At 35.7% G+C, this 24,061-nt stretch overlaps 1 protein-coding gene and 1 non-coding gene across 5 annotated transcripts; one reads left to right on the top strand and one right to left on the bottom strand.

Moving 5' to 3' along the window:
* Positions 1 to 517: 517 nt before the first annotated feature.
* Positions 518 to 608, bottom strand: Trnam-cau (transfer RNA methionine (anticodon CAU)). The gene is given in 2 exon segments: positions 518 to 553; positions 572 to 608. It is a non-coding gene; the product is annotated as a tRNA-Met (tRNA).
* A 179-nt stretch (positions 609 to 787) lies between these two features.
* Positions 788 to 23,146, top strand: LOC127832338 (conserved oligomeric Golgi complex subunit 6-like). Of its 4 annotated transcripts, none has more exons than XM_052357749.1 (20): positions 788 to 944; positions 5,342 to 5,485; positions 5,981 to 6,052; positions 6,497 to 6,555; positions 6,965 to 7,076; positions 7,579 to 7,661; positions 8,743 to 8,813; positions 9,404 to 9,497; positions 10,314 to 10,363; positions 10,787 to 10,813; positions 11,529 to 11,666; positions 14,314 to 14,378; positions 14,816 to 14,907; positions 17,474 to 17,588; positions 18,899 to 19,030; positions 19,612 to 19,779; positions 20,452 to 20,559; positions 22,343 to 22,396; positions 22,619 to 22,698; positions 22,957 to 23,146. In XM_052357749.1, exons 1-20 carry the CDS (start codon positions 837 to 839, stop codon positions 23,102 to 23,104), a joined length of 1,920 nt encoding a protein of 639 aa, XP_052213709.1. In that variant the 5' UTR covers positions 788 to 836; the 3' UTR covers positions 23,105 to 23,146. The 4 variants fall into 4 exon arrangements, with proteins under 4 accessions (XP_052213709.1, XP_052213708.1, XP_052213707.1 ...); XM_052357748.1 differs by lacking the exon at positions 10,787 to 10,813 and adding an exon at positions 10,552 to 10,578; XM_052357747.1 differs by lacking the exon at positions 10,787 to 10,813 and adding an exon at positions 10,411 to 10,437.
* Positions 23,147 to 24,061: the final 915 nt, after the last annotated feature.

Below are 24,061 nucleotides of genomic sequence, written 5' to 3'. Positions count from 1 at the left end.
CAGGCGGGTAATCAGCTGTAAGTAATGATTGCGCTGCTGACCTTTGCAGAGCTGAATGGTGGTAGGTGTTGATGAATACATGTGGTTTGAGGGTACTCCTATAAATATGAGGTCGATTTACAGCGGGGTAGCTTACGTCTAATTATTTGGACTAGTTTGAGGGGTGTATGGGTTGGAGTTCTTCGTAGAAAAACATGAACGCACGCGCAATTGTCGCGAAATTTAAGCACATGTATGTGTATTATATTAAAGTCTCAATGTGGTGATGATATGTCTAAACAAATTACGACAGTGCCGATGTACTGCGCTTTTTTGTTTTACGAATTACCACAACAACGACGATGAGTTGAGGGAACTTAAACTTGTTATTGAATCATGCAAAATTAAGTGTACGTTTCAAATTTCTAATAAAATTCACGCGATAAAAATCTAGTGAAGTTGTTATCGTTGGGTTTATGATTTGCAAGCATGCATGACTTTTTACATTCAATAACTTGTTTGAATAATGCAAAAAGCTTGCCCAGGGTGAGGATCGAACTCACGACCTTCAGATCGCTCTTCTTTATGTGATTATGAGACTGACGCGCTACCTACTGCGCTACCTAGGCACCTGCACCATTTTGTATGATTTTACAATTTATTTGCATGAAAATATTTGCATATATTTTTGTCTATTTCTATTCAAAAATGAGCTTTTATGAAAACACATGTACATTTAGCAAAATTTTGCTCGCTTCTTTAGCATAGCATCATCCTTGGAAATAAAAATGGTCCCCTTATTTTTCTCCGAATTTCGCCGAAGACGACCGAGCTTTTGTCGGCTGCTGAAATCCAAGATGGCGGAAACCAACACGTCAACTGTCAACACTGGAAACGTTCCGGCCTCAAACCCGTTAACCAAGAAGTTGAACAAGATATTAGAAACTCGGCTTGACAATGACAAGGTTCTTGATTTTTTTATTAATAACTTGAAATATTGTAGCAGTTGTTAACTGTTTTGCCATTATTCACCATGCATTTTTTGTGGGTGGGGAATAGACGATTAAATAGGCTGTTACAAAAATAAATGCGGGATGAAGGGACAATTCGATTACTAACGAGTATCGCCCATGTACAATGTATTTGCATTAATAAACACGTGTTGATTAATTAATTACAGGTCTTTTTTTTGTCTAACTGAGTCCGTTTATTTTCTTGCAAGTTATGCTAGTTGCAATAATCCAACTATCAGCTCATTGGAAGCTGTTGACCCTCCAGGTCGCTGGGAGTTGCAACTGCATACGGCATTTTCCATGTCAATTCTCCCGCCCAGAATCCGGGCGGCAGTTTAATCCGAAATGTTAGCCACATAAACTATTTTCTGGCATAAATTAACACAAATAGCATGTCTTTCCGTGGTATCGGCCCTCTTAATTAATACATACAAATTTTGGAAGTGAACAAATACTAAAACACGCATGTGTTATATGTCAATATATAGATAAATATGTATTCTTGGACATTACAACGAAAACTGCATTTACATCGGTCATGTTTTGACAAAATACTGGTCAGACTAAGCTCCCTTTAGTAATCTGTTTTATCTACACATTGTCTCATTGTATCGTCACTTCTGATTGGACATTTGGTTGTTGAGATTTGTTACTTTATGCACGTGCTTGTTCTAAAAATAATAACTTAATGGAAAACCGAAACTCTTGCTCATTTTGTTTTTTAAAATACTTTTACACTTATTGAAAAATAAGCGGCATATAACAAATTTGATAAAGCTACTATTAATCCCAGGGGTCTCGCTAGTGGGCGAAGTGGGCGATTTGCTCGCCAAGGGAATATTTATGTCGCTAATTAATTTCATGAAGGCGACATAACTTCTCCACCTTATAATTATTTGCTTGTGCCACACATTGACCATTAAAATCAATTTGATGTGGAGAATTGGACACAGGAGAATTCTCAGCCAGAAGTTGCCCCATTTGGTCATGCAAAGTTGAACATTAAAATGCACAGTTGGGAGCTATTAGAGTTTTTAAAATTGTTCATAGGTGAAGCCTTGATTAATTGCGTTGTGCTGGCTACCAATAACTATACTTCAGCAAAGGTAAATGGCCCATTAAAACAATACAAAGGAATGATCAAATGGGAAGAGTTAACCTAGCACTGTCAATAAATATTATATAGGCTCATTCACAGGTAAGATTTGGAATCTGTGCTGTAAAATGAGATTTTAAATGAATTTTTATTTAAAAAAATTGTAGCACAATATAAATTCGATTTAATCTTGATTTTCTTAAAATTTACAAGGAAGTAAAAAGATTATGAATATTACTGGTTTTGTTAAAATTGAAGTTTTATTTGATACACCTGTACAGGAAAAATAAAATAAAATATACCAGAATAATTTACAATCAATTACAAATAAGAAAAATGTAGGTTTTATACACTTGACATCTCTTATTATAAATGAAATGCAGCCTTTTGAATTCCATCACCCATTTCAGCCTCTATTATTGAAATAGCTAATCAGTTATTACATAAATAGCATGTTAAGTGTTAAATATATTACTTAAAGTCAGTTAAATACATCAATAACAAAAATAAACACTTAAGTGTGTGTTTGTATTTGTAAATGTTGTCCCCCAAAGTGTGAAATAAGAGTTGTTTCTGATTAATGATAATTGGCACGGTTTAATGAGGGGTATAAGACAAGTAAAGAGTTGATTGAAAGCTGAACTGAAATACTTCTCCTTTAATTTGCTGCAAAATACATGTAAAATGAAGACCACTGTAGACGCAAATGAAGACGCAACTGTACAGAAGTGACCTCTCCTGAAATTTTCAGCTAAGCTTGACCCCTGGATGCAAAAGTACCATTTCTCCCTGAAAAGTTGCCACTTCTCCCTATTTTGGTCTTTGGGAGAAGTGACTTCTCCCTTAATTTTGAACCTAGCTAGACCCCTGAATCCATTAACAAACTACTTACTTGTGAGTTACGTAATTTAAAAATCATAGCATCACCCTGGAATAAACATAACCTACTTTCCAATGAATACCGGAAATCCTGAGAATGATCGTCTTAATAGTCATGGATAAGCATCAAATACATTACAATTTCAAAAAATTGAAAACATTAACTTTCCAGCACTTCATAAAGGTTTTTTTTTAAGGGGACGATGCTATGAGGAGGGCGAATACGATGAAACTAAGGGATAGATCGTAAATATATCCATAATGCGCAAATAAAAACAACTTACATGATATGTAATGCTCGCATAATATTGATATTAATCAAAAGTTTCAAACACGTCAACGGTTCTTTTAAATGTATATGTTTTTGCAATGGACAAAGCTGAGTAATTCCGAATTCGAAAATATGCTATAGAACATCTCCAGAATCCTCGGCGAGATGGATTTCATGTCCAATCTACCAAACTGAATATACAGACTATCTCCGGAACATCCGTAAGATAGTCAAATCATCAATTCAAAACATTGGCTTTCGGTTCGATAACGGTTTTTGTATAAAGTTTTTGTTTTGAGTATTTCTCCACAATTCACTCGCAAATTGATATCGGTAATAACAGGTATTGTGTTTGTAACGATGTATTAGGTTGATTAAACTCGATTTTATAGACATATGCAGCGATTTTCCTCCTTCTTTATAAAGTACCCGTAAACGGCACTTTCCCAATTACGAAAAAAATACAAATTTCCCAATTGCTGTCCTTAAATTCCCAATTAAAGGTAACATTTAGTTAGTTTCCCTTTGCAGCTCTATAGCTTGAACCTAGGTTTATATAATATTGACAGCTTGAAAACACTTGGTTATCAATTTTAAAGTATTTGGGAGCAAAAAATCGAATACACCAATTTCCCAATTTGAGGTTTTCACGACTCGATTTTTCCCAATTTTGAGGTTTTTACAACTCGATTTTTCCCAATTGGACCGGTACGGGTACTTTTCCCAATTGGACAAGGAAAATCGCTGATATGTGAGACATAATTTTTTGACATTAAAAAATGGGTTACAAGGAAGAACTCTGAGCTGTACGTATGTACTCATAAAAGCTCAAAGCATTCAAGAAGAACTACAAGTTATGCTGGATATTTTTTATGAATCATGCATTGCTGTTGTTGGTCATTGAACCATTTAAAAAAATAGTTGAAAAAGTTGCTTTAAAAAATCTTATTTGCTATAATCTAGTTAAATTCTTTAATTTTCATGCAGTTTTCTATTTGTTTGATTATGAATATTATTATTAAGCAATTTAAGCACCAAGCCAAAAATTGCTGAGGAATTTGCGACTTTGCATGACTTTATTGTTATAAGTGTGCATGCTAGGTGGGATAATCAATATTGAGCTTGCTTACACCTTAGATAACGTTGTTAAATGAAATGTTGGAATGGATTGAGCTATTTTTTACAGGGACTTGTTCAGAGGTTTGGGTGTGTTTTGAAGTTTGTAATGAAATGCTTTAAATTGATAAATGTAAATATCAGAACTAAATTTCTCCGGTATAAATCAAGAATAAAATAAAAGAAAGCAAAAAAAGAAATCCACCCCTAGGCTCAAACCACTAAGTTTAACCCTTGGAGTATAAGTCTAGAGCATGAACCACTCGACCATCCGTGCTGCTATGATCTCTGTATTTTGTACTTTAAATATGCAATTGTCATATTGTCACAAAATATAACGATAACAATAGTACACTCAAGATTATTCAAACATTTTGCATTTGAAGGTGGTAATGCATTATAATTTTCAGGTTTTAAAATCGACAAAAGATGCATAATATTATATGGATATTTTAGAGCATGGTAAATGTTCAGTTTTGCTTTTTCATAGCTAACCCGAACATTTGCAAATCTGACGAAAATGTTTTCAATTTAGACAATTTATCAAACTAAGAACAAGTCCCTATATAAGACGGGATACAAACATTATGTATCATTAATGACAACTGGTAACTGATATGCAATTATTGTATAAGAAAAATAAACAGCTTATACAATACAATGCCTTCAATATATAGACATGTTGCTAGAGTTGTCTAAAAAATAAAATGATTAAAATAAGCATTACAATAAATAATTATTACTTAACATCAATTAATTACTGTACAAATTATGTAAAATTACAATTATGACATTTACCTAAGTCTAAAACATAAGAAATGTTACTTTTTAAAATATTGTAATTTACTAATGCATTAAACAATTTTAAACAAATTCCTGTTTTACATTTTACCTCAAGTGAAATATATATGTTCCTTAATATATTTATTTTCCTTTTCCTCTTCTACTCAGCTTAATCATAATAATGGATAACTTGGATGTTTACAGGATATGTTGGAAGCTCTCAAAGCACTGTCCACATTCTTCAATGAGAACAGTCTACGGACAAGAAGGAACCTGCGCAGTGACATCGAGAGGAGGAGTCTGGCCATCAATGAGGAGTTTCTCTCCACATTTCAAGTTGTCAAAGATGTGAGCATGTATAACCCATTAACACTCAGATTACATTTAATGAGTTTGTTGTTCCTTAGAAAACCAAAATAAATTTAAGACTTTTCTTACTTGATTCAAGATTTAAGGCTTTCCTTGCCAACCCTAAGAGACTGATGAACAACAAACAGCACAAACCCTGAACAGACTGCAATTTACTTGCAGGCTGTTCTGGTTTTATGCTGTTTGCATTAAGCCATTTCCACTTTGCTTCTTAGTGGGAAATGAATAAGGTTTATTTCTTACTGCGTTCATCATGCAGAAATCCATATACTCACCTTGTAAAGAACAGATTTGAACTGGTTGACATATAGTATTTTGAGTTGATAATGTTATGTAATGTGATTTTGTTGGGTTTGGATGAATATGTATTTGGCATGTTTACAAAATTGCATTGATAGATTTATTGTGCTTGCAAGTAGCATGTATATATAAATGTATTGATTGATGTAGATTATAATAATGATTACTTTTCAGCAACTGGACAGTGTGTATTCAGATGTGAAGGCAATGAGTGACTGCTGTCAAGATATGACAAGTAGGCTTAAGGTACACCTAGGATTTTTCAGATCAATTCTGTCTTATTTTGCATATGTATCATACTTTTGTAATACTAATAAAGGATTAAGGAAAATGAGACACATTCTCTGGTTTAAAAATAATGTTATCATATAACTAAACAGTCATTTATTTATGGCGAGTGATCTATTTCTCTAAGGTTCTAGACACAGTGCAGTTGCTTGAGTGTCTTCTGTAAAACCATTCAAGGTCCAGTAAAATCTACCAGAACACTGAACACATTGGTTAGTCATGTTAAGTAATACTATACTTGTATGTAACCTGTAATAGGGTATTCAAGCCAGTTACAATAAAGGGATTGCCAGCCACCAATGAATCTGTGACTTGCGCAGAGATTTGCACACAAAGTTTTTAGCAATTGTTGTTCATTATTACCTGTTGCTATGTTCATGTGAATACTCCTTCATTATGCAGGCTGCCAAGGTACAGACCCATGATCTGATAAACCAAACCACAAGTCTACATGGGGAAAGGTAAACATTGAATAATTTATCACTTATAAAGGGATTCAAAAATGCATATTAACAAGGGACTCTTAGTAACAACAGTGACTGTGTCACTAATAAATGTTCAAATATATTGAAGTAGTTGCATCTTGAAACAGATTAAGGGTTTTGAGAAATAGTTTTAGCATTTCACTGTGAATGAATATTGTTTGTCATTAGATAAATTAACCAAGTTTAAATATATAGGAAAAAATCAACATTTTATACTTTTAGGATATGTTTATCACTATTTGTAGTACATGTACATAATTGTTACAAAATTCAAATCTGATGTACCTTCCAGTTTCATTCTATGAGGTTAACATAATACCTTTTTTTAACATTATACAAATGATATTACTCAAAATCATAACTATTAAATCTTCTGTTTTTGCAGTCAGAAGCTGCAGATGAAACAGCAGGTAGCAGATGCATTCCTGGATCGATTCCAACTGAAACCAGAGGAAATCAAGTCCCTCAGAGGAGCAAAATCTGGGTCCCTTTCTCAAGTAAATAAATAGCAAATGTAGCGTAAAGGTGGTTCTTACTGGTAGACTAGTGATTAAACACAGTAGAGGTTTTGCAAGTTCAAGAATAAAATATTAATTTGGATTAACATACAAGGATATATGTCTGTTTGACTAGTGTATTGCGAGGGGCCATATTTGGTACCTGTCTTAAAACGAATAAGTAGGTCCTTCCTGGTGGACTAGCAATTAAACACTTTAAAGGTATTTCATGTTAAATAATTGAATAATTTATTGGGTTAAATGCACAGATCATAGTTGATTGTGTAAGTGTTCACTGCTAATGACAGTTGCTGACAACTTCCCTATTTTAATCAAAGGTAGGGAGTGAGTGGCCATAAGAAGTTCTCATAACCAAGTCCCACATGAATTATGTTGAAGGGCTGGAGATAAAACTTGCAAAGATTTAAGAATGAAGATTTTTGTCGCTGTGTACATGCACATGTCTCTTGTACTAAAGCATTAATGAATTTTTTGTTTGAAGGATTTCTTTCAATCATTGGCCAGAGTCAAGCAGATTCATACAGACTGTAAAATACTTCTTCGAACCAATCATCAGACAGCAGGGTGGGTATTATCAGATTTCTAAGTATATTTCCATTGTTAACTGACATGGATAAACCCATTCAAAATAAATAGGCCAGGCTGTTCTATGAAACAGAAAAAAATACAACCAGTTGTTTATTTAAAGAGCCTTAACTTCTTTACATTTACTAAAATGTAATATATGAACATTAACAAGACTGTAAGTCCAGCATTGCACATGTCCCTGCTGGCCTTCTCCCATAGTCAGCTCACTTGGGCTCAACACTCTCATGGCGAGTTTTGTGATCACATTTTGTCACTCTTCCACCATCAACCTTTACCTTGTCATCGCACTAGAGGCCACATTTATTTCTCAATCTTCATAAATTTTTGTATCAACATGCGTTCCAATTTTATCTGAGTCAAGTTAAAAACTGGAACATGTGGGTTCATAAACTAGGTCACTTTGTCAAATGAAAGAAAAAGATGGTGAATACGCAAGAAGTAAAATTAACTGCTCCATCATAATGAAAATTGTTAAGAACATTTGTCTAATGCAAGTGAGATAAGGTTCCTCTACACTGCAAAATAAGACCCCCTCATGAGGCTGTGCAGATTTCCTGATGTGGCTGTTGTAAAACTATTTTCGCATCCACTTTTTTCCCCACTCATTGTGAAACTTTGCTATAAAAAAATAAAAAATTGTACGTATCTGGATTGTGTTTATGATGAGAGTGATTTGTGCAAGAATATGGCTTCAAGGTGTTAAGGCATTTTCCATTATATATATATTGTCCAACCTTGTGAACACTACATAATCATTACCTTGGGGCCTCAGATGAGCAACTTATGTCCTTTGACTCTCTTGTTTTATGAGAGGTTAATTGTCTGGTGAATGTTAAAAAACTAATCTCAATATTGCTGTGCTAAATGGGAATTTAGATTTGATGATTTCAAATATAATAGGTGTACAGATAAAGGGCAATATGAAGGTAAATAATATTTTTATTAAAAGGGTTTTCATCCAACGGGTAGGGGACTCCTGTGTTGGATGCAATACTTTGAATGTCTTTTTATGTGATGGTCTTTCATGGTACATTTTCTGATGTTGCTGCTTTTTTAGGCTGGAGATTATGGAGTCAATGGCCCTACACCAGGAGTCTGCGTATGAACGCCTGTACAGATGGGCTCAGAGTAGGTCATATTTATTGCATGTACTTATTTTGAATGATATTTATGGTTTATTAGAACCAATAGCAATTTAAATGAGGTGTGACATTGTTTTCTTGTGTGTTTTCTAGTGAAACTGTCCTGTTCTAAACATGATATATGCTCTATCCTTATATCTTGGCATCAAAACTGCCCTGTTAACCACATTGTGTGACAGTTGAGATTTTTGCTACAAATATACAGGGAATTTTCTGCTTATTTTTTTGCAACTCTCTTTTTCCAAAGTGTATGTCATTACCACCTTGAATAGAATTAATATGTAGACTATATTACTTGAAAAACGAATAGTCTTGCAATGATATGGTACTTACCACAATCAGCTCACTTTCTGTATTTACACATACTTTGTGGGTTGGGTTTAAAACTACTACAGATATTAAACTTTTAAAATGTCATTACATTGGCGTTACATGTATATCAAGTGACTGACATTAAATTTACATTATACTATAAAAGCAGAAGAGCAGTAGATCACTTTGCTATAGACAGCTTTTTTAATATCAAAAGCAATGATTTCACGCTGCACCCCTTGTATGCACATACCTGTACTTCAGATGAGTGTCGTACCTTGACCAGTGAATCCCCAGAGGTCTCACCCATACTCTGCCAGGCCATGCTTGCACTACAGGACAGGCCGGTGCTCTTCAAGTATTTAATACTTCTTTTCCTATTGCAAGATACGATGATATTAGATCTAACCTGTGTTGGCCAATTCTTCCTACTTTGTTGAGCAATTGATAAATACTTTTAAACTTCTGGGCCCTTATTCACCAACCAATTCTTAGACTAAGACTTTAGTCTTAGATTTATATGGAATGTTTGACAAATGTTGTGTTTTAAATAGTTTTTAATGTCAAGTCTAACTTGACATTTGATATCTCAAAATCCATCATTTTCCATATAGAACAGTGCATCATTGACAGATTTTGTGAGATTTCTGTGACATTCTGTGAAATTGTGGGGGTCTAAGTCCATTCTTTACACAGGAGGAAGTAAAAAAAAATGGTTAGATAAGACAGCCCTAGCAGTTATAAATCAGCTGAAAAAGTACCAGTGATTCCAATTATGTAATTCACCAAATGAGCATTATTCCCAGTGTTGTATTATTATAAAACCATTAGTTAAGAATAAAAATTAAATTAAATTGAGTTTTGATGTTGGTTAATGAAGTAAACTACTATATATCAAACTTCAGGATGTTGTTTTATTCTTTTTGCAAACCCTGATGTGCGTATTTTTGTTGAGTTAATTTATTTTTTGTTCCTTAAAATGGTTGCATTTCTGTTTCAGTGATTGTAATTCTATTTAAATGACAAAAACATACCTTTAACCTGACAAGTTACAAATAGAATTTAGACAATTTATAGCATAACATCTTTAAGTACAGATTTCTGTGAATGTCATTATGTAACATCAGGTTACAAAATTCATGTAAAAGCAAGCTTGCATCACGTCTATGTTCAGGTACACACTTGATGAGTTTGGGACTGCCAGAAGGACAGCTGTAGTGAGAGGCATGATTGATGCATTGACGCGTGGTGGTAAGTAGCTGTAGTGAGAGGCATGATTGATGCATTGACTCGAGGTGGTAAGTAGCTGTAGTGAGAGGCATGATTGATGCATTGAATCGTGGTGGTAAATAGCTGTAGTGAGAGGCATGATTGATGCATTGACTCGTGGTGGTTAGTAGCAGTAGTGAGAGGCATGATTGATGCATTGACTCGAGGTGGTAAGTAGCTGTAGTGAGAGGTATGATCGATGCATTGACTCGTGGTGGTTAGTAGCTGTAGTGAGAGGCATGATTGATGCATTGACTCGTGGTGGTAAGTAGCTGTAGTGAGAGGCATGATTGATGCATTGACTCGTGGTGGTAAATAGCTGTAGTGAGAGGCATGATTGATGCATTGACTCGTGGTGGTTAGTAGCAGTAGTGAGAGGCATGATTGATGCATTGACTCGAGGTGGTAAGTAGCTGTAGTGAGAGGTATGATCGATGCATTGACTCATGGTGGTTAGTAGCTGTAGTGAGAGGCATGATTGATGCATTGACTCGTGGTGGTAAGTAGCTGTAGTGAGAGGCATGATTGATGCATTGAATCGTGGTGGTAAGTAGCTGTAGTGAGAGGCATGATTGATGCATGGACTCGTGGTGGTAGGTAGCTGAAGTGAGAGGCATGATTGATGCATTGACTTTTGGTCGTAGGTAGCTGTAGTGAGAGGCATGATTGATGCATTGACTCGTGGTTCTAGGTAGCAGCCATGTATATCAGTCTCTTATTCTTTTGTGGACATTTTTTTTACAGTTGATCAACTCACAATTTCATGTGTTAGCTGGTACCAGTAAGTGCACAGACTTATGGATGTGTCTGCAATGGCAAAGTGTTGCAATAGACAAGTGGATGTTTGAAGTATGATTAAGTCTTGCTTTTCTGCCCAGTAAATAATGCAGAAGTCCTGGTCAAGAATGCATCAACTCGATGATCTTTTAGGTGTTTGTCTAAATAAATATGTTTTGTTAAATTATGTAGAAATTTGATCTTAGTGGTTAATTGAATATGAAGATCTTACCTTACAAAAAAACTGTTTCACCTCCAAATACATTTTTGTATGTATATAGGACGGGTATTAAAGTTTGTGTTTGTTTCAACTTATCCTACACCAGCTTCCGCTTGTTTTTAGGACCAGGTGGCACTCCCCGGCCCATTGAACTCCACTCCCATGATCCTTTGCGTTACGTCGGTGACATGTTGGCATGGTTACACCAGGCCACTGCCTCAGAGAAAGAATATTTGAGTACACTTCTGAAGAGATGTGAAAGTAAGTGGATATACCCAGACTTTGGTAACAAAGATTTACTTATATAATTCAGTTCTCATCATATTAATAATTGATTCTAACTAAATTTTCTATCTAAGCTTGAGTTGAAGGATGGTAAAAACAATACTGTTGTTTTTCTACCAAGATAGATTTTACTTTAAGAATTATTGACATGTGGTCATTGTAAATTAGGGTTTATTTTGTTTATAAAAAATCTATTGATTATGTTTCTAAAAGATGATACATAATTATGTGTTTGTAAAAAAGCTAGTTTAGTTATGCACTTTTCATTATCTTCATCTAATCAACAATTATGATTTCATACAGTGGAGATCAAGATAGTTAAATCACATCAGCTAAAAACAAGTTCCTCTGACATAGTTGTAAAAGAAGGTAAAATGCGGGGAAGCTTTTTTGGACAACTTTTCTTTCATTGTCTTATTTATGTGAAGAAATATATTTTACTGTTGCTTACTATGGTGCTGGTTTGTATAAAATCAGTTTTATTGCATGATTATGTTTTATTTTTCCTATTTTGGGGCAACAGATTGATCAGGTGTTATAACTACGGTAGCTCACATAGTTCTCATGAGGAGCTTTAAGGATACTGTATTGTCCACGGTCACTATATGCATGCGTTCATAGGTTGTTTTTCAGCTCATCTGAGCACAACATGCTCATGGTGAGCTTTTGTGATCGCCTTTTGTCCGTCGTCCGTTGTCAACATTTTGCCTTGTGAACACTCCAGAGGCCACATTAATTGTCTGATCTTCATTAAATTGGTCAGAACATTTGTCCCATTGATACCTCGACTGAGTTCGAAAATGGATCATGCTGGGTCAAAAACTAGGTCACTAGGTCAAAAAAAGAAAAACCTTGTGAACACTGTAGAAGTCACATTTGATGCCCAATCTTAATGTAACTTTGTCAAAATGTTTATCTAAATAATATGTTGGTTGAGTTCACAAATGGTTCTGGTCAATTGAAAAACATGGCCGCCAGGGAGCGGGGCAGTATTCCTTATATGGCTGTAGAGAAACCTTGTGAACACTCTAGAAGTCACAATTATTGCCCAATCATCATGAAAGTTGGTCAAAACATTCGTTTCATTGATATCTCGGACGAGTTTGAAAAAGGTCCAGATCGGTGAAAAAACATGGGCGCCAGGGGGCGGGGCAATTTTCTCTATATGAACATATGAACACTCTAGAAGTCACATTTTTGGTCCAATCTTCATGAAATTTGGTCAGAAGATTTGTCTTATTGATATCTTAGATGAGTTCGAAAATGGTTACGTTTGCTTGAAAAGCATGGCTGCCAAGGGGCGGGGCATTTTTCCTTATACGGCTATAGTTAAATTTTGTAAACACTCTAGAGGCCACATTTATAGTCCGATCTTCATGAAACTCGGTCAGAATATTCATCCCAATTATATCTTGGACGAGTTCAAAAATTCAGCCGGTTGGTTGAAAAACATGGCCACCGGGGCGGGGCATTTTTCCTTATATGGCTATAGTAAAACCTTGTAAACACTCTAGAGGTCACATTTATTTTCCGATCATCATGAAACTTGGTCAGAAGATTTGTCCCAATGATATCTTGGATGAGTTCGAAAATGGTTTTGGTTGCTTTAAAAACATGGCCACCAGGGGCAGGGCATTTTTCCTTTTATGGCTTTGTATGGCTTTAGTAAAACCTTGTTAACACTCTAGAGGCCACATTTATTGTCCAATCTTCATGAAATGTGGTCAGAAGATTAGTCTCAATGATATCTTGGATGAGTTCGAAAATAATTATATTTGCTTGAAAAACATGGCTTCTAAGGGGCGGGGCATTTTTCCTTATATGGCTAAAGTAAAACCTTGTTAACACTCTAGAGGCCACATTTATTTTCCAATCTCATGATACTTGGTCATAAGATTTGTCCCAATAATATCTTGTTATCTCAGGTGAGCGACTTTGGGCCTTTCAGGCCCTCTTGTTTTCAAATTATGGCTCTCAAAATTGAGTAACATATTCTATTGATATCTTCTTAGAGTTTTTAAATGACTGTTGTCAATTTAAAACATGGCAACCAGGAGGGTGCAAGCATCCTTGTATGGCTGTAGTGAAACATAGTGTACACTCTAGAAGTCACATATTCTTTCCAATCATCATGAACCTTTACCACAGCATGTTTTCTAATGATATCTTGAAAAGAAAATGAAAAAAAAAGTTGCTCAGAAGAGTTTAGTTCCCCAAAGTCTAAGGTGAGCAACCTATGGCCTTCTTGTCTAATGTAATGATTAAGTGTTAAATTCAATTCTCCCCTGCTGTTTACTTTTGTTCTTGAAAACATATTGATTTGTTAATTCTTATTTCATTTTGGTTTCTTTGTGTGTGTTTTTTTTTTTTTAAATCATTAAATTATCAAGATTGTATTATGATAAAAATAATTAGCCATTGGTATGTTTGGGTTAAATTCAGAAAGTTAATTTGCATGCTTAAATTCCCATTTTTACAAATTCATGCTTTTATGTAAATAAAGTGTGAACAACTGTCCATAAAATTATAATATTTATGATCTGTAAGTTTGATGTTGATAGTAGTATTGATTCTTTATTTTGTAACACATTACTGTTCTCTAAACTATATTCTCCTGTTTCAGCAACTAATGAGACCATTCAAGATACCCTAGGGCATATAAGCGAAGGCGTCTGTCGACCATTCAAGGTGCAATAGCTAGTTCTCGTTATTAACAAAACAAATTACATTGTATTTGTTTCTTCGTGACAATGAAAAATATGTTGATGTAAATTTCAAGCAGTGTCAAAAATAAACACAAAAAGCTTAATTTCCAAAGTGTTTTCTTCTATCTTATAAAATAAGACAATTTTGTTTATAAGTAGTGTATGATAAGACATACACCATACTTCCATAGCAGTACCCATTCTAATAAATGCATGTGTGAGAAAAATATTTCAAATTATGATGTAATTATGAATGTGTTTCCATAATTGTTGTGATACTATCAAAACATACGAGTGTCTCTCTAAAAAAAATGGGCTTAAGGCATCTGTGCAAAGTGTCGTCCCAGATTAGCCTGTGCAGTTTGGCTTTTATGACACTTTATCTCAGATTGGGGCTTGTTAACGATCATCATGTTGCAGGTGCGCGTGGAGCAGGTGTTGGTCTCGGAACAAGATGCTGTGACCCTGTACATGCTGAATAATCTCCTCAAGTTTTACCATCACACCATACAGTAAGTGTTTTGCATAGAAGCTACATAGATTTTATTTGGAGAGAATATTTGTGCAAAAAATAACTACATACTGGACATATTTGCTGAAATATCAAAAGGAAGGACATATTTTCAAAAACAAAGGAGTAACATATTTGCAAGAATCACAAAACAAGGGACATATTAATCAACATTTCAAAACTAAGGACATATTTTCAGAAGGTCACAAATGCTGGAAATATTTGCAAAGCAGTCAAACGTACACACAGTTCTAATAAGCTATTTTTACATTTTGTTATTATGGTATATTATTGAATACAAGCATTCTACCTTAGACACCTAACATTTGCTTCTGATAGTGCCATCTTGGCTTTCAGGAAAGGATTCAGAGTATTGTTGGAGAGATGTTCGTCTTAAATGAATATATCAGTCTGATATTAATCCTGCCATTTAGAATTACTAGGCTATGTCGACCAGGTAGCACAAGCTTTTTACATTCGAAACACAACATAAATTATTCATAAAACATTATTGTTCACTGCTAAATTTTGGAACTTCATTGGATGTTCATTAAATTTCTTGAGTGTCCATTGAAATGCCTGTTGCACTCTACAGACAGATTATCAGTCCTTGTTCATAACTGGCCATTGAAATGACTGTTACACATTGCAGGCAGATTATCAACCCTTGTTCATAACCAGCCATTGAAATGCCTGTTGCACTCTACAGACAGATTATCAGTCCTTGTTCATAACTGGCCATTGAAATGCCTGTTGCACATTGCAGGCAGATTATCAGCCCTTGTTCATATAAACTGGCCATTGAAATGCCTGTTGCACACTACAGACAGATTATCAGCCCTTGTTCATAACTGGCCATTTAAATGCCTGTTGCACATTCTTGATAGATAATCAGCCCTTGTTCATATAAACTGGCCATTGAAATGCCTGTTGCACATTACAGACGGATTATCAGCCCTTGTTCATAAAAACTGGGAATTGAAATGCATTTTGCTAATTGCAGGCAGATTATCAGCTCTTGATCATATAAACTGGCCATTGAAAAGCCTGTTACACATTACAGGCAGATTATCAGTCCTTGTTCATAACTGGCCATTGAAATGCCTGTTGCACATTACAGACAGATTATCAGCCCTTGTTCATTAAAACTGGGAATTGAAATGCATTTTACTCATTGCAGGCATATTATCAGCCCTTGATCATATTAACTGGCCATTAAAAAGCCTGTTGCACTACAGACAGATTATCAGCCCTTGTTCATAACTGGCAATTGAAATGCCTGTAGCACACTACAGACAGATTATCAACCCTTGTTCATAACTGGCAATTGAAATGCATTTTGCTAATTGCAGACAGATTATCAGCTCTTGATCATATAAACTGGCCATTGAAAAGCCTGTTGCACACTACAGACAGATTATCAGCCCTTGTTCATATAAACTGTTAATTGAAAAGCCTGTTGCACATTACAGACAGATTATCAGCAATTGTTTATAACTGGCCATTGAAATGCCTGTTACACACTACAGACAGATTATCAGTCCTTGTTCATAACTGGCCATTGAAATGCCTGTTGCACACTACAGACAGATTATCAGCCCTTGTTCATATAAACTGTTAATTGAAAAGCCTGTTGCACATTACAGACAGATTATCAGCAATTGTTTATAACTGGCCATTGAAATGCCTGTTACACACTACAGACAGATTATCAGTCCTTGTTCATAACTGGCCATTGAAATGCCTGTTGCACACTACAGACAGATTATCAGCCCTTGTTCATATAAACTGTTAATTGAAAGCCTGTTGCACATTACAGACAGATTATCAGCAATTGTTTATAACTGGCCATTGAAATGCCTGTTACACACTACAGACAGATTATCAGTCCTTGTTCATAACTGGCCATTAAAATGCCTGTTGCACACTACAGACAGATTATCAGTCCTTGTTCATATAAACTGGCCATTGAAATGCCTGTTACACATTGTTGATAGGTAATCAGTCCTTGTTCATAACTGGCCATTGAAATGCCTGTTGCACACTACAGACAGATTATCAGTCCTTGTTCATATAAACTGGCCATTGAAATGCCTGTTGCACATTGTTGATAGGTAATCAGTCCTTGTTCATAACTGGCCATTGAAATGCCTGTTGCACATTGTTGATAGGTAATCAGTCCTTGTCCATAACTGGCCATTGAAATGCCTGTTGCACATTGTTGATAGGTAATCAGTCCTGGTTCATAACTGGCCATTGAAATGCCTGTTACACACTACAGACAGATTATCAGTCCTTGTTCATAAACTGGCCATTGAAATGCCTGTTGCACATTGTTGATAGGTAATCAGTCCTTGTTTATAACTGGCCTTTGAAATGCCTGAAACTCATTGCAGGCAGATCATCAGTCCTTGTTCATAACTGGCCATTGAAATGCCTGTTGCACATTGCAGGCAGATTATCAGTCCTTGTTCATAACTGGCCATTGAAATGCCTGTTGCACATTGCAGGCAGATTATCAGTCCTTGTTCTCAACTGGCCATTGAAATGCCTGTTGCACATTGCAGGCAGATTATCAGCCCTGCTGCTGCCCTGCTGGAGACCATCACAGAGATACAGGACCTCAGTCACCGCATGTTCTTCAACAGCCTCACATGTCATGCAAACAAACTTCTTGATAAGGTGACTTTAAAAAAAAAGCCACCATTCCACACAAAAAATCTGTAAACGATGTACATAGAAACACCTCGGTTTTGTTACTTGGTTGTCTACTTATGGTTTGGGTTGGTTGAAGAGCATGACCGCCAGGGGCGGGGCTTTTTTCTTTTTATGGCTATTGTAAAACCTTGTTAATACTGTAAAAGTCACATTTATTGTCCAATCTTCATGAAACTTGGTCAGAACATTTGTTATAGTCATATCTTCAACCAATTCGAAAATGGTTCCGGTTTCTTGAAAAACATGGTCTCAATGGGGCAGGCATTTTTCCTAATATGGCTATATATTACTTTTATAAAACCTTGTTAACTCTAGAGGCCACATTTATTTCTGATCTTTATGAAACTTGGTCAGAAGATTTGTCCCAATGATATTGATATCTGAGACGAGTTTGAAAATAGTTCTGGTTGGTTGAAAAACATGGCCGCCAGGGGGGCAGGGCATTTTTCCTAATATGCCTATAGTAAAAACTTGTTAACACTCTAAAAGTCACATTTATTGTCTTCATAACACTTGGTCAGAACATTTGTTTTAATGCTATCTTGGATCAGTTCAAAAATAGTTCCTGTCTGTTGAAAAACATGGCCACCAGGGGTCGGGGAATTTATCCTTATATGGCTATAGTAAAACCTTGTTAGCACTCTAAAAGCTTTCATTTATAGTCAACTCTGCATGAAACTTGGTGAGAACATTTGTTCTAATGATATCTTGAGGCTGCAGTGCACTGAGCAGGTCAGTTCCTTTGTATCTCAGGTGAGCGACTTTGGGCCTTTCAGGCTCTGTTGTGTATTAATTGCATTGACGAAAATTTATTATGATTCAAGCATGTTCGAAGAAATTAAAACCATATTTTACTATTGTGTGCTCAGGGCTTAGACTTCTTTTGAATGGCTTTTGGGAAGTTTAATAGCAATTGTGTTTTAATATCACGTCAGAACTATCATAACATATGAGTCACACTCTGACAATACAGGCTTACATGCATAATGCATAGTCACAAATTAGCCTGTGCAGTCAGCACAGCCTGATCAGTCACAGATTAGCCTGTGCAGTCAGCACAGCCTAATCAGGGACAACACTTTCAGCCTCAACTGGATCTGCATCACGAAAAGTTATCCAAGGGAAAAAAAGCAATAAAAGGGTAGTGTCGTCCCTGATTATCCTGTGCAAACTGTGGGACGACACTTTACGCACATGTATTTAGCACCCTTTTGACACCCTTTTGACATAGCAAGACTCATATGGTTTTATCTTTGTTTCACTACCGTGTGCAGGTAGAGCTGCCCCCTGCAGATCTGGGACCCACTGCATCCCTGGTTCAAACCCTGGCCCTGCTGAAAGATGTACTCCAGTGCCACGACTCTTCTGTTGTCACCTTGGAGAACAAGAAACAAGACTTTAAGCAGGTGCTGGCCTTGTAACGATTGGTTACTTGTAAAAAAACATGCACAAAATGCTTCTTATTTCATATTCCATTGTAGAATTAATATGAGACATATTCTGTAACTTATTCAACTTTAGCGGCTCAATACTTCTGTTTTTTTGCAACAAGACAACTTTAAATTTGTATAATTCACCATTATTCAAATTTGTTGGACGAAATTCTCCAATTCATAAGTGGTATGAATCAATAATCTTAAAACTGTTATCATTTGTTTATTGGCTTATTCACAATGAACCTGAGATGTTTTTCACTAACAAACAAATGAATTTATGACAGCAAAAATTTAACCTTCAAGCAATAGTGATTACTGATTACAAGGAATCACTTGCATTAACTTTTAGTAAAATAGTTCATTGATTTTTATAACCAGTTAGTTTTATTTATATATTTTATTCTAAACCAGAAAAAGTTTGTTTAATGTAATTCAACAATCAAATGTTATACAAATATATATCTGCATAACTGTTTAGCAATCATGTTTAACTCAAATTTAAATTATTTCAGACACATTAAAAAGAGGCATGACATATTGTTCCATTCCAGATCCTGTCGTGCGTTCTAGACCCGCTGTTACAGATGTGCTCGGTGTCAGCCAGTCGCCTGAACACAGCCGACATGGCTTCGTATATGGTCAACTGTATCTACCAGATGCAGTCCACCATCGCCTTGTATGAGTTCACTGACACTAAACAAGAGATGCTGCAAGCACAGGTTTGGTAACAAAGCTTTAGAGCTTTTGTTTGAACAAAGTTTTCCTTAATTTAAATCATGATTAAAAATGTGTTGTTATTAACAAATTCAATGTGTTTTATGCCATGTTTAAGCCAAACTATTCATTTTATGATAATGATTAAAGTTTGTAAATTATCATATTTTGCCTATGATTCAGCCTGCTGTAAAAGTATGTAATATTTTGATAGTGGTATTGAAAAATTGTCACTTTTAAGTTCTCTGTAGAAGGCCATTTTGTGTTTGCAAAAATTATCAGTTGTTTGTATATACAGACAGACAGACAGACAGACAGACAGACAGACAGACAGACAGACAGACAGACAGACAGACAGACAGAAAGGGGGTGTAATTTTTTCTCCTTTCAGTTGATTTCCTCCCTTTCAATGGCAATCTAATTCTACAAATATTAAATAACTTTGCTGGATATATATACAAATGAAGAAGAGTTTAGTAAAACCTTGTAATGGGGATAGGGCATTTTCCTTCCCTGAGGTGGTTCCTAAATCTCACCCCTGGTACATATGTATGTAGGTACCAACATAGTACATATGATCATGTGTGCGATGTATGTATGTACATATTATGTTTTTACATAGTTACGGACAATGGTACTCGTTATCAACACAAGTTGATTCTTGTGTGTACATTCAGGTGGAGGCCCATGTGGACACTCTGGTGAACGAACAGGCTGCCTTTGTGCTGAGCAGGGTGGACCTGGCCCACATCTACAGCACCATTCAGCAGCACCAGCCCAAACTGGTATGAACCTGATTTACACTACATGTATATACATGCTTAAATTAATATCTTAATGTAGAAATCCTTATGTATGCAAATATTCGTCTTAAGAAATGGTCATGTTAATATTTTATTTTCATATTTATGCCCCCCTTCGAAGAAGAGGGGGTATATTGCTTTGCACATGTCGGTCTGTCGGTCGGTCTCTCGGTCTGTCGGTCGGTCCGTCCACCAGGTGGTTTCCGGATGATAACTCAAGAGCGCTTGGGCCTAGGATCATGAAACTTCATAGGTACATTGATCATGACTTGCAGATGACCCCTATTGATTTTGAGGTCACTATATCAAAGGTCAAGGTCACAGTGACCCGAAATAGTAAAATGGTTTCCGGATGATAACTCAAGAATGCTAAGGCCTAGGATCATGAAACTTGATAGGTAGATTGATCATGACTCGCAGATGACCCCTTTTGATTTTCAGGTCACTATATCAGAGGTCAAGGTCACAGTGACCCAAAATAGTAAAATTGTTTCCGGATGATAACTCAAGAACGCTTAGGCCTAGGATCATGAAACTTCGTAGGTAGATTGATAATGGCTGGCAGATGACCCCTATTGATTTTCAGGTCACTAGGTCAAAGGTCAAGGTCATGGTGACCCGAAATAGTAAAATGGTTTCCGGATGATAACTCAAGAACGCTTATGGCTAGGATCATGAAACTTCATAGGTACATTGATCATGACTGGCAGATGACCCCTATTGATTTTCAGGTCAGTAGGTCAAAGGTCAAGGTCATGGTGACCTGAAATAGTAAAATGGTTTTCGGATGATAACTCAAGAACGCTAATGGCTACGATCATGAAACTTCATAGGTACATTGATCATGACTTGCAGATGACCCCTATTGATTTTGAGGTCATTAGGTCAAAGGTCAAGGTCATGGTGACCCGAAATAGTAAAATGGTTTCCGGACGATAACTCAAGAACGCTTATGCCTAGGATCATGAAACTTCATAGGTACATTGATCATGACTCGCAGATGACCCCTATCGATATTGAGGTCACTAGGGCGAAGGTCAAGTTCACGGTGACCAGAAATAATAAAATGGTTTCCGGATGATAACTGAAGAACGCTTATTCCTAGGATCATGAAACTTGATAGGTAGATTGATCATGACTCGCAGATGACCCCTATCGATTTTCAGGTCACTAGGTCAAAGGTCAAGGTCACGGTGACCCGAAATAGTAAAATGGTTTCCGGATGATAACTCAAGAACGCTTATGGCTAGGATCATGAAACTTCATAGGTACATTGATCATGACTGGCAGATGACCCCTATTGATTTTCAGGTCACTAGGTCAAAGGTCAAGGTCACAGTGACAAAAACATATTCACACAATTGCTGTCACTACAACAGAGAGCCCATATGGGGGGCATGCATGTTTTACAAACAGCCCTTGTTTATTTAGCTGTACTTGTTTGTGATGTGCACTCTTGTCAAGTGAACATATTACCATGGGACCTTTATTTTGGCAATACAAACATAAGGTAATTCCTATTAACAGTGATATTTTTACAAATTTTCTCTTTTGAGTCCTTGGACTCGATAACTTGCAAATCTATGAGTCCCCGAATTGAAAGAATGAGTTTGAATATTATACGATATTATTTTTTGAGAAATTTCAATCCATTTTTAAGACTGACATAATTAGAAACTTTGCATCCCCAGAGGTTTTTGTGAGTCCAGGACGCAGGACTCGCATGTAAAAAAAATCACTGTATTAATGTTCTGTTTCTGATCAGGGACCTTTGGCAAACCTCCCTGGCATGGACCCAATAACTGTCAAGTCTGCAATGGTATGAATGGCTTGTTTATTGAATGATTTCAACTGATTAAAGATGTTTACTTTGGTGGAACTGCAATCTTAAAAACACTTCTTGTAAAGCAGTGTGAACATAAAGGTAAATGTATAGACTGGTAATTGTCGAAAAATGTTTGATGTTATTAAAGATCTATGATGTGTATGAGGGCCATTTATAGTGATGTTAATACATTAAGTAAAACTTGTGTTATTTCAGAACAAGTTTGACAGCTATCTAGCCAGCCCTGACTCGCTTACTTTGTCTCAATGCAGTCTTATTACAAGTTCAAAAAACAGGTACTAGTCATGACCGACTTACCAGTACATCTGTTTTTCATTTGATATTATTTGTGCTTTATAGTTGTACTTAAGCAATATTGGTTTAAAAAGTCAATGATAAAAGATATAAAATTTACTGACATAATTTTCAAAAGCATTCAGAAAAATATTTCTTTTGAAATGACTTTGAATAAACGGTCTAAAATTCAAAATACTGAAAGAACTAAACCTTAAGAGACCTCATTCATTCATTATTGCCGTTTTCAATTCTTACAGAGAACTCATTAAGAAGAACTCGTCGGAGCTGATTTGCCAGTCATACAGGCAGATGTACACGGCTGTGTGTGACCCCCAGAATGAGTATAGGGAGTGGACCAGCATAGTGCCTCGTACCCCTGACCAAGTCCTAGCACTTCTCATGTGAAATGAAACTCGGTGTGTTCAATAAAACTGTTGCTGTTATTTATTCCCTGTTGAGTTCTTGTTTATTGGCATGAAGTCCATACAAAAAATGTTTTTAAGTTGTATTTTTTCTCTTAAAAATGTGAACTGTGCTAATAAAATTTCTGTTAATGAACTAAACTTTTATTTCATAATGTAAATATTGACAGAAAAACAATCTCATGCAAAAGTCCATGAAATTACAAAAGTCCACATGTGTCATTCAGTATGAAACATTGGTTCCTTCACTTTGTTTCATCAAAGTATGCCCCATGGGGACTTGCTGCAACTACATGTACAATACAAATATTTCTTTTACTAAATAGTTTAATAAATGCATCTTAAAAGCACTGTCATAGATTATTACACTCACTGCTGCTATCTGCAGTGGTTAATATAGATGATATATAATACATAAAAAGCAGTGTTAAAATGTACATTTTTATGATGTAATAAAAAAAGTTTGTGTATTTATTAATTGTTATTAGATTACAATATGGGGTAAAATATATTTAAAAGTGTTATTAAAATATGTTTGTTTTTAGACCAAGTACAAAAATGGTATAATGTGTGTCCAAAAGATGAATCACCTGGACAAAAAAAAATCAAGAAAACCTATTGAGGCCACATTTATGACTCAATCTTGAGGAAGTAGGTCATAGTAGTTTTATCTTGGCAATATCTTGGCTGAATTTGACTATGGTTCATTTGTGTTAAATAACTAGGTCACTTGGTCAAGTCTTATAAAAACCCAGTTACCACTCTAAATGCCACATCTATTATTCAATTTTGATGAAACAATGTTTATCTTGACAATATGTGTCTTGTTCTGAGAAAACTGGGCTTAATTCATGTGCGTAAAGTGTCGTCCCAGATTAGCCTGTGCAGTCTATGGTGACAGCTCTTGTTGTTTTTTTTGGTTGCCATAGCAACCACAATT

This window comes from Dreissena polymorpha, chromosome 5, assembly GCF_020536995.1.
Source record: "Dreissena polymorpha isolate Duluth1 chromosome 5, UMN_Dpol_1.0, whole genome shotgun sequence".
NCBI lineage: Eukaryota > Metazoa > Mollusca > Bivalvia > Myida > Dreissenidae > Dreissena > Dreissena polymorpha.
The sequence above is the reverse complement of the archived record's forward strand: the minus strand, read 5'-3'. Positions and strand labels throughout refer to the sequence as shown.